General features: G+C 41.7%; 1 protein-coding gene across 2 annotated transcripts in view; it reads right to left on the minus strand.

The window, feature by feature from the left end:
* Positions 1-12,126, minus strand: part of LOC102301989 (1-phosphatidylinositol 4,5-bisphosphate phosphodiesterase beta-1) — a 119,258-nt gene that overhangs the window by 73,530 nt on the left and 33,602 nt on the right. For both annotated transcript variants that reach the window (XR_006054207.1, XM_042219128.1), the window contains exon 3: positions 9,128-9,196. Coding sequence is in view for 1 of the 2 variants with exons in the window: in XM_042219128.1 (XP_042075062.1) it covers positions 9,128-9,196 (69 nt within the window). In the remaining variant the exon portion in view is untranslated. The remainder of the gene's footprint in view (positions 1-9,127; positions 9,197-12,126) is intronic.

Here is a 12,126-nt window from a genome sequence, read left to right on the forward strand (position 1 = left end):
ACGGCACGCCAAGAGTCCAGCAATTAATTTATATCGGCATTGATATTTTTTTTTTATACTTGCAGGATTTTCTGAGTTTTGGCCAGCTGCTGCCTCCTCAGCTGTGATAAAACTTGTCACTTTTTCTTTGAACACCTATCCCTGCAAACTTTGTGTATATATACTAAAAAATCTGGCAGTTTTCTTCCAAGCGAATCATTAATTCATGTTATAACAGTTTAAATTCACTGCTTTTAAGTTTGAATCACTTGTAATTTTAAAACAATTACTGTTTTAAAAAACAATTACTGATTGTTTGCGCTCCTTTAAAGCAAAGCACCGTGCTGGGAGAATGTACAAGTGTAAATTTAATTATGTGGACAACTGATAAACAATTACCACACTGTGAATTTCATTAATTATTAATGGTTGTTGCGCCTGTTTTGTGAAGCCTGGTGTGAAAGCTTATTCTCACGTGATTTGGCCGATGCATAAAGCAGATATCTCACATTACTTGCTCTGTTCACTACAAATAAAAAAAGATGAATACACACAAAGATGATTCTTTTTCCCTTCTTAAAATCTTTAGGCCATTCCTGCTGCAACTATGCTAAAGGTAGAAATTATACCTGCACAGGTGCACCATTGTGCTTCTTCTAGTCTTTTCACCAGGATAGTAATCTCTGGTCCCACTGGGGTAATTCTCCCTCCACAGTGACACAGGCTCCTCTGTTCTTCATTGAAGTCTCAATTTCACTCATTCATTCAGCTGGTAATTTTTTTCCCCTCATTCATCCTAATCCAGAAGCACAGTCACATGATAGCATCTGAGGCCAAAGAGAGGGTAGGCATCACCTTCGATTTCTCTGCGAGCGGTAATGAGACGGTCTGCTTCACACCAGGGGAATTAATCAGTGTACAGGAATTACCTATGTAATTGGCTGTAGAATCAAACCCAAACCCATCAGGGTCCATCACGCTAACCTTTTCTTTGCTTCTTTTCTCCCCTCCTCACTGCCCCTGGTTTTAATCCCTGCTGCTGCCTGGCTGGAAGGTTGCTTCGATGCGTGACACTGATCAATCGCCTCGTCGTTGGCGGATGGGGAAAAAAATGGTCCTGCGGTTACTTTTATAAAAATCAATGAGTCAATATTCCAGTCCACTTTGATCACCTTTAACTGCAAACTGCCATTTGCCCTGTAGTCAATCCCGCTGATGATAAAGATAGTCAGGAGCAATGGAGACACTGAATTAAAGAAAAAATGTTTGAGGCTGTCAGGCTGACAAAGCCGAGACGGAGAGAGTCAAAACTAGCAGGGGGGTGATGCATGCTTGGTTAGTGTGATGTTTATTTCAGCACCCAAAGAACATAAAGTGTTGTGAGTATGACTGCGCGTGTGTGTGCGTGCATGTGTGTGTGTGTGTGAAGCAGGTCTAAAATAGGAGTGTGTGGGAGTTCTCCCTCCAGACCTGTCAACTGACAGACAGTTTCATGCCTCTGTGAACTAAAATGTCTCTGAGCAGAGTCCGCTGGGAAGTATGGACGAGCCATACTTTATTCAGTTCGTTCACATTTACCACACAGGCTAAAAAAACACTCAATTATTAATTTTATTAATTTCTGTATTGCTCTACTATACCCTAACACATTTTACAACAGATATTCCAGAACTATTGATATCAGTGTTTTAAGCTTTATAAATGGGGGAAAAAAATGCAGTGCCAGTTAAAAATGTGCCTGCTCAGCGCGAACGACTTGCAGCACGAGTGAATGATTGGAGTCACTCGTGGAAAGAGGAATGGGGCATGTCAGCAAAATACACAGCTGATTCAGATTCCCAAGCTGCAATGATTTAACAGCACTGGTCTTGGACTGCAATCCTGAAATAGGACATGAACTAGACTGATCTTCTATCCACTTGATGTTTAAGGAGACTCTCTGCTGTTTTATGGAGAAAATAGCGAAAGAAACACCACCAAGCTCAATGTTCTTAGCTAAAACTAAAGAGGAGACAGAGTCTTCGATTCATAAGAATCGTGTAATAATGAATCGTGGCTGAGTCAATAATTTCATATATGTTGAATGAACTGTAAGTGTAACATCGAAAATCAAAAACTGTAAATTAGGCGACTTCATTAATCACAAGAACACTTGTTCTTAGGGTCTGAAGTTCAATTGTTCACTGAGCCTTTTTGTAAGCTTCATCTTCTAGAACACTGGAAGCACAAAGAGATATATAGTTTAATGCAATTCTACCGGTTTCTCACTTTGTTTATCAGATGTACGAAAAATAATGTGGGGAAAAAAAAAACACATATAGAGAGTCATCATTAGCAGTCTCCTTTTACATTGTGCTTCAAATCTCTAAAAACATCAGCGCTTACTTGAGCAATTGTGATCCGTAAGGATGTAATTACTGATATACTTCAGAAACAATAATGGACTCAAATCTGCTATTTCAACACACGGCTATGTGAACTAATCTAGGGCCTTTCAGCGGGTGAAAAATGTGCTACCAGCATCCATCTAAGTAAATCTTAAAGGTTAACACTCACCCTTGCACGTCAGCCTGTAAGCAAGGCTCAACTATTATTTCTGTCTGACTGCAGGTGACTGTGTACTGCAGATGAGGCCTGGGTTTGAATTACAGTTTTATCTCCCTGGGGTGTGGGCGAATTGATGGTAAGGGTTTGCATAGCCTACGACAGAGGTTCATGAGCACATCATTACATCACCGAGACATACAGTAAATAACACCTCTACATAGCACAGGGATCATCTTTCCACACACAGACACACACACAAATCAATCACTGGCTCGGTGGTTAGCTGAAACATGGCTCTACTGGACTTTCTATAAATGCATCACAATGTACAATATGCCACCACCAGCAGAGGCATCTGGGTACACGTCAGAGCTATTATTAGGTTAGATATGATAAAACCTTCGTGTAAGCAATGTATCTTGAGTGTCTGTCACTCATTTTGTCATAATTATAGACTCCTATATTGTCATTATAATGCACTATGGCATACAATACCTGCGTTTTCCAGCGATTTACAGTGTGCCAATGTCCAGGGGTCAGAAAAAGACTTTGACCGCATATGAAGTAATCTGAATGTTTGTGATTGTTGCAGCTGGAGCTCATACCGTGACCCCGTCCTTCATCAGTATACAGCAGACAGCACAGCACTGATGATGGAAATAAACACTGCCTCTGCGAGACTTTTTGCTATGCAGGAGATTCAAAAAACATTCCTTTTGGGTACTGTTGCTCTCAAACAACCAGCTAATATTTGTTTGGTTTATCATTTATTACAAATTTAACTGGGCTTTTTGGTTTTCAGCAATTGGCTCCGAGTCTGGAGCTTTTTTGGGGGGGGCGAGCTAAAAATGAAAATAAAGAAAGAGCAAGAACTTGTTGAGGCACAGCTGTGAAAAATAACTGCCAGGGCCTTGGTTCTGCTACTGGTCTATAAGTTATAATCAGAACCCAGCTGCTTTGAATATGCGTTGAATAAGGTATGCTTCAGAAGACAAATCTAAACCCTGTGGCAACTTGCTGCGTGCTCGCAGGAGCTGTTTAGCACTTACTGCCGTGGGAGGCAGAGCTTTAGCCGACTTTGTTGGATCGGCGATAATGGCCTGCTGGCCTCTCCCAGATCCTGTTACACTGCTGGGGACACACAAGCTGCTCTCTATTTAGCAGCAGTCGTCTCTGCTGTAAGCCTAGACTGTAACAGAAGTGGTGGCCACTTCCTCTCACCTCAAAGTAAAAGTCAGGAGGAAGGAAGAAATGAACATTTTAGCCTTGATCCTACTGCAGTTTTATTTTCTATACATATAAGAAGAAGGAAAATAATACATCAAAAGTGCTGGAGTCGGTACACAGCACAAACGCTCTTTCACGAATTACTCTCATCAATCATTTGGTATTTTAACTGCGTCCTGTTGCTCTAAGATAATAGTTGTTCCCCAGCTTTGTTTTGAGTTAAGAGAGTTTTCCATGTGGCTGTCTGCAGATAACAGCATCAGTCCAGATGGTCCACCTTTGTAAACGATCTTCTCTGACAAGGCTCCAGACCATTTGTTCCCTCTCTGTTGATTGTTATTGCTCCATTGGCAAAAGCCTGCCCAAGCAGTGAAATTCACAAATACCACAATAAAAAAATAAATAAATTCTGACAACAACTCCTCTGTCTGTGCCGATGACCATGTGTCATAAATATGTGCTATATACACAGTCAGACAATGTATCAGCATCAGTACGATGCATGCATCACAAATAGGTAAGGAAGCGATCCCTGTGTCTAGTTTGAAACGCACTGCAAAGTAATAAGCAGCTCGTGTCAGACTAAGGCTGGGTTAAGACAGGGATATTAAATTATCAAACCAGATCCAGTCTGCAAATTCTGGCCTCCTGCAGTGTGACAGTGGATGTCTTAATTTGTCATAAAAAATGGAAAGATCTGCAAATGTAGTCCGGAGAACACTAAATCATTAAGGTTTTCCATTTTCGGGATGTATATTGCAGGCTGAACTCTACAGGCAGGGCATTTCACAGACGGATATTTGTTTGGTTGTCAAAGGGAGGGAGAGAAAGCATGTAATTTTGCCTGTCAGACACCTACTGTAAGAAGCATGGTGAGATGCTGATTACATTTTCGTCTTCAATCCAGACAGAAGAACACTTCCAGAAACCAAGGGGGACAATGAAAGGCTCACAATGTGCCCCTTACAGCGTGCAAAGAGACAGAATGGAAAGCAGAAGTTATGCGAACATGGTTATGTTGAAGTTAGCTGTATGGTAAAGTCTACGCAAAAGCTTGGATGTGATTAGCTGGGTTGCTCTGTGCTCAGGAGAAGGAACACACTGTGCAGGAGCAAGCTAAACTGCTGATTTAATAAAGAAACAATATGAATAGATGGTCTGGAGCAGAAGCACCTCTAATAATGACCGAGGGCTTAACACGTGCAAAACAATATAAACAAATATGTGAAAGAGCCCAAGCTGACTTCTATCCAGAGTCCACCTTATGGTTTGTTTTTTCTGAAGTTTAGAGTTTCCTCTGACCTCTGCTGCCGCAAATGCATGAAATAAAGCAAATACTCCACAAGTAAATAAAGTTCTCTCCTTTCTTTTGTTGTGTCAGATTTTGTGCCTCATATGAAAACATTTGGGGTATGAAACGTGAGGAATATTTCCCATCACATAACTGTTCACATACAAAATTAGCACACTGTGGTATTTTATTATGATACTGGGGAAAACAGCACTTGGCATGACCAGAATTACTACGACCCTGTGCAATGAACTTTCAGTCCTGTTGCCTTTTAAATGATTACTTTGAAGATGGGGACTGTCATTTGCCAACCTTAAAGTGACTTTGGTGCATCAAGATGGCGATAGAATGTCAATGAGACAGTTAGCCTGCTATCTGTCTGCTATCAGTTTAAAATTAAAAGGACTCAAGCTGGTTTGTGATAATATAGTAATTAACTGTGAAAAATTCCAACCCCCCGAAATCACAAATCTTTTGCGGTTTCCTGAACATCTGTTGCCTTCTACATACACAGAAATTCACATTAACTCCTTGCATTCAGAGTCAAGCCAGAAACTTCATTAGACTAAAGCTTTCCTAACTGAAACTGTCCTGATAGACACTGGTTTACTTCTGTTTTGGGCCTTTCTGTTTTCTTCCTCTCACAGGTCCAGGTTGGGTCGGGCAGACTGGGGAGGAGATATTATCGGTTCTTCCTTGGCCTTAAAAAGCAGCCCAGGCTTCCAATCTTCATCTGCTTAGCTGAGTGGTAATCAGGCCTCTTCATGAGCTTTTTTGTGTAGAGTATTCTTGTGTGCCAATGTTGTTTTTGCCTCCTCTTCCAGTACGTTTCCCAGTCGGCCCGAAAAGCCGCAGCCATCATAACCTACTCACCTGTTTCGTCAAGCTGGTTCATTCTTGGACAGCTTCCCTTGGAGCTGCCTCGGCTCCATCACCTGCCTGCCCTTCCTCCTGTTACCTGCCTGAAGCAAACCAGTATGCCCGTCCTGGACCCAATAGCCATCTGTTTACAACAGATCCTGAACATTTATTTTCCCACTTTTGGGAAGTGCAATTTCACCCACCAGTTTCCCGCTGGATCTAACTCTCATCTCCTCCCTCTTTCTCTCTCTCTCTCTCAATGGATCACCTCCTGAGGCTCTGATTGCGCCCTGAAACTCGCCCATCATTGTTGTTCCCTCTGGAGAGTTTCTCAGTGCAGTTTTCCTGTGCTTTTGGTTTTAGCTTTTGTGGAAATAAAATTGTGAGTAGTGCACAGTTCAGCCTCAGCCAAGCTTGCACCTTGACAAAACAGTACTGCATTAAATAATCCGAAAACTTTAGGTTTTAAGTCAAATATTCGGCCATTTTCACAGATTGAACACAACATCATAGCTGAATAATTCAGTGGCACAGTAAATGCTTTGGTTCACACACACATCCTTTATTCCCATTGCATAAGGCAAATATGCCTGCTATTTGTGTGCACTATGTTTGGTCATTAGTGCTGCGCATTGCTCACTTGACCCAAGGGTACGTAATTTATTTCTGGAGCCACCCATCAAAAAGAGGTTGCCTCTAGTCACACTGACAAGCACCCAATCTAATCAGCCTAAATGATGATAGGGTGGACACGTGCTAATTAGCATCAGCAGTCTGAGAATGGTATGACAAAGGACACTGTGCTTGTCTGGCTTTGTTATTCTACTAACTTCTTGTGCAGGATTTGTGTCAGTAGTTGTAAATGTGCACATTGTACAAATGATTGTGCGATTTTCCCAGTCCGAATTTATTTATTTATTTACTTTTTACAAAAAAACAAACATGTATGAATCATCATGAGTAGCTGAAGCCCATGGGCAGGGTGGCATAAATTCATCAGAGGTCAGACAAGCTGCCCACACAGACACCCGCACACACACACACACTGCGACGAGCCAATGAACACAGCAACGTGCTCCAAATCTTAATGACAATCAGACAGAAATTCCAGCGCCGCTCAAAAACAATACGAGGTAACTCGAGCTGGAGTAGAAACAAGGGCTCAAAAGAGGCGTGCAAAGAAACAGCCTTTCCATCTGTAGCCCATTTCAAGCCAGTCTGTTGACAATGATTGCATTTGAGACCGACAATGTTCATCTGAGACGCAGAACTCTCGAGCAGCACAATGAAAGCACTTCTGAAGCTTTTTACTGACATGTCATCATCAGCATCTCATCTCGCCCTGGCGAGTGTGTTTGTTTGCTGCAGTTTGGATTAATGAATGAATGCTTCTAAGGGAGCTCTTGAGTGAGACCAGAATAAGCACCGCAAGCTTAAGAGAGCACAGAGCATACAAATATCAAAACAACACAGTGAGCGTTGTGGGAGTTTTATAAGCAGCATGACCTGCAAGGTTAAAATTGAAAAGTTGACGGTAATATGAAATTCCTTTCACTTGTACTTCTTCCTTATTTTGCCTCCTCATGCACAACCTTAGACAGAGAGCACTGACACATCACTATCAGTGGTCATAATGATTTTCTCCGTGTATCTACAGCACTCAGTTACCTCACGGCATAAATGAGGGAGCTTCGTGTATCGCATTTAGCTTCGTGGTAAATGTCTCCAGATGTCTGCATATATTTACATTACAAAAATGCAGTTTATGAGCGTTTCTTTCGAGATGAAGTCAGCGGTTCAGTGAGCCTCACGAAACCTTCATCGTTTTGACAGACGGTGAAAGAAGTGTGAGAGAGAGATGTGAAGGAGTTGAAGGAGAAATGCTCAAGAAGCAAGCCCTGACAAGCGCTGTCCACTTAAAGCAACTGCTGTCTGGTGTTATCTGTGTTTCCCACTGACATCTTCCGCTGACCTCACATCACGTCTCTGCCCCTCTTCTGTTCATCTTTCTTTCTTTTTTACACATTCTGCAGACTTTGCATTTTTTTTTAAAACCCTCCTGCCTTCCTCTTATGACTATCCCATCTCCCTCTTTCTCTCCTTCCATCCTCTCCCCATCTCATCAACTCCTCAGACACTGTGTCTCACTGGTGCTCCCATTACATTGCCCAGGGTGCATCACCACTACATCTCCCAGTAATGGATTTCCAATGCTTCGACCGTCTTACCTGTCATGTGGTCATGTCTCCTTGCTGGGTAGCATCACTCTGTAAGCTTTTTAGAAATGCATGAATGCTCTCCGTGTTATTGTACTCGTTCTATCATCACTCACTCCCCACACAGAGCAGCAAAGCATGACCCCACATCTCGCTTCTCCCGCTGCACAGAATCAAGCTGATGAAGCGTTTCATCACAAGACTGACTGGATTCAAAAGCTATTTGAATCTGAGCTATAACGCAGGGATGTATTGTAAAGCAGCAGAGAAGGCGCATCATTGTTTTAATCATCACTTGTTAGGTGGGAAATGAAGTGCAAGAACTTAATATGGCTTTTTTTAACTGCACAACCATGTGCCAAATTCTGTGATAGTTGTGTGCCAGACTTTTAAAAAATGAATTTACAAATTCTTTGCTTATATTCAACGGCTTTCTCATTAGTTGCGAAATAGTCCATTTGGATACCAAATTAGGAAACCATCTATGCAATGTTACTGAATTCAAATCACGTTCGTCAGTCTTGTCAGTGTCATCTGATCTTCACTTCCTTACCTTCATCTTCAAATTACTGTCAAAAACTAAATGTGTTCAGACTGTGAACGCATTCGATCAGTTACACACAGACACATATATATATACACACATAAATTAACAGTCACCTGAATGTGAGATCGGAAGTTTAAACAAGATAATTACAGTAATTACACCTCTGGCACTAAAGTACTGCCATATCTGCACATGCACGATTGCTCTATTGTTAAATATCAATCATTAGAAGAACCAGAACAAAGTTCAGCCCAATCCATAATAGAGTTTCTGTTAGATGGATGGAGACAGAGTGTGAATCATAGTCAGGTTCACGCCCACACATGGCTTTCATTTCAGTGCAAAAATAAACTCTTCCAAAGCATATCATCAGCCAAGAAAGCACATTGGTCATTGTATTGCTGGAGTTTCCTTCACAGACAGTATAAGACACTGTGAATCTGTGAATTAGAGGCTTACCTTTGGCGTTTTCGCGCACTTTCCGTTTCTGGCATCTTTTATGTATGCTATATCCAGAAGGTCTGTATCCTGTAACCAAGAAGAAGCACAGCTAAATCATCATAAATGTCAACCAATTTCAAATTTAAAGGCTTTAAAGGCTGTTTAGGACACATTTTATGCCCGTGGAAGCTACTTTGATTCAAGGTGATGGCACACATTTCAGAGACGCTTTCCATTTTACCACCTGCCAGCTCTAAACAGTCACATGTGCTTAAGGACACACATTAACCTCAATATGGGATGTCACCTGGGAGTCATTCAGTGTAGACAGATGCTGCCCTGATGACACTCTGCTCCACAAAAGTGTCTAATTAAAACAAAAGTGAAATGTTCCCATATTGACTGATGACCTGACTAAATGAGTACTAGCTCTTTACAAACATACATAAACAATCCAAATTGCTTTTGGAGTGTTTCCTCATAAAATCTGACACAGGATTATCCAGAAATCCAAAAAGAGTTTTTATTTATTCATTTTTTACAACAGAAAATGTCATCATATGCATCATATTACTAAAAGATCTGCTGTCAAAGGGGGAAAAAAGGAGATAAGATGAAAAACTTCACACGTACACAATGTTCTGCAGCTACATGGTGTTATGCCAGGGTCGGCAACCTGCGGCTCCGGAGCCGCATGTGGCTCTTTAGTCCTTATAGTGCGGCTCCGCGTGGTTTGGGAAAATAAATTAGAAGTATTTAGCTGAAGTGTATTTTATTTATGTTAGTTCTTTTTTAACTTGTAGTTCTAAATTGGAAGATTATTGTGATATTGAAATATAAAAATAAAATTATATTCTATTATTTTTTCATCGCTCAAAATAAGCGTCACACTCGCGGAAGCCGGTATACCCGCCGAAACGCCGTGCATTTATCGAGACTTTCAACCCCAGGTAGGCCAATTATGGATCTTTGGATCCACATTATGTCAGCAGCTGTTCTCCACCGTGAACTATGTTAAAAACAAACACCGCTCACGCCTCACAGAGACAGCTTACAGTCCTGCGTAAAGATGAAAGTGACTTCGTACAGCCCCGATTTGCAGACGCTGTGCGCAGAGGTTCAGGAGCAGAAGTCCCATTGTAAACATATCACGGCAGACCCGACGATGTTTGCATGAACACGCTTTTCAGCATCTCTTTATTGACCACTTTTCACACACGGTTGCTGTACGCATACAGCCGGCTGTAGCTTTTCAGCTTACAGCCCGACACACACCAACAACAGCATGAGAGAGCACAGACTTTAAGGCGCGAGGCGTGATTGCGGGTGCCGCTCAGGTGCGTCCGCCTCCCCTGCAGCGGCGCTGCAGACCAGCCCGCACACACATTAACCAGGTAAAATACATATTTAGGCAGAATTTTGCAAATATCTATTTTTCATCTTTAGCAGCATAGTGCTTTTTTTCCAATTACTTTTTAAAAGTCAGGTCAAGGCTCCAAAAGCCCAAAGGCGATATAAGGGTGGCGGCTCACAACAGTTTTTGTTTGCTACATGGATCATTTTAGTTCAGCTGGGTGTCTTTCCTTTTGTTATATTTCTTTAAGAGTTCAAAATGTGTTAATTACACATGGATTGTAGCACTTCATGGATTTCATAAGCAGCACAGCTTAGTTGTTCACACAAAGCACAAAGGTAAAAAACAATATATACAGTGTTATCTTCATTTTAGATGTCAAACAGTATTTGCGGCTCCCAGTGTTTTCTTTTGCGTGGAACCAAATGGCTCTTTGGGTCTTAAAGGTTGCTGACCCCTGTGTTATGCAACAGCTAAGCATGTCTAAGCTGCATGAATGGCGTTCAGCAGGCAAAGAAACACAATAGTAGTACCCTGACGAATCAGCCCTGAATATCACCACAGCTGTTATTCTATCACTGTCAGTGTTAATCCAAACAAAACCTGAACCTGATTCATTATTAATCCAGCAGCGTCTCAACCCATGTCAGAGCTCCTTGTTTCATCATATTTCAACATTTCACATCAAACTGCTTTAATCCAGAGGCAAAGCAGGACCGGATTTAAGGCAGGGGTGCAGAAAATGTCAATTTCTTTTAAATGTTTTTACTAAAACTGAAACCGGGTGATTCTGAAAAAATCCTGTTGATGAGCTCTCCGGCCAGCTAGCAAGCCAACCATAGCAAAGGCATCTGATTGCAGTATGGACACACACCCACATACAGCATGCATCTATCAACCTGTGTGCATCCGTGCAACCATCGCTCCTTCAACAAGCTCTGTTTCATGCTTATTTGCAAAGCTTTAGCCCCTTAATCAGCCTGTAATGCATTTAGCAATGAGCAGACACAAGATGCAATAGCACAGAAGGCCCTTGGTGCCTTCCCTTAGTCACCACATCCCTTATCCCTGCATTTCGTTCCCTTGTACCTGTGACATGTGCAATGACAATAAAGTTGAATTCTATTCTATCAGTCTGGATTATCACACCCTCAATCTCTCTGAGAGAGAGCCAGGACATGAGGTGGAAAATTAACCAGAGTGAACTGTGTGTCCACTCAGCATTATCTGGGGAGACAAAAGGCAACGGGGGCTTGACTCGATCTCCAGCCACAACACTGATATCTGACAATCTCAGATACTCAAAGCTTGGTGGAAAATTGCACCTGGCCAGTGCTCCTTGCAAAACACATACCCACCTTAAGTCCCACCATGAGTATTTTGCATTTAAATATACTTGTTGCTATATGGAGATCACGGATTATTTTGTTTAAAGGCATATTTCACTCAGGCAAAGCTGAGTAAGATAGCAATTAGATTAGCACTGCAAATTGTTAGCAGGCTAAATATTTAAATTTAAAAATATTGCCACAGCAGAAATTAAAGTACTCTGTTTTACTGCAGTCCACCAGGACAAGTTATTCCTTTTCTGCAGTGCACATAGCATCAATTAGGCGGTCTTTGCTTGCACAGAGAGAGCCTCTGAGTCAAAGGTTAACGCCTA

The sequence above is a fragment of the Haplochromis burtoni genome, unplaced genomic scaffold (genome assembly GCF_018398535.1).
Source record: "Haplochromis burtoni strain Fernald_Lab_line unplaced genomic scaffold, NCSU_Asbu1 Contig_28, whole genome shotgun sequence".
Lineage (NCBI taxonomy): Eukaryota > Metazoa > Chordata > Actinopteri > Cichliformes > Cichlidae > Haplochromis > Haplochromis burtoni.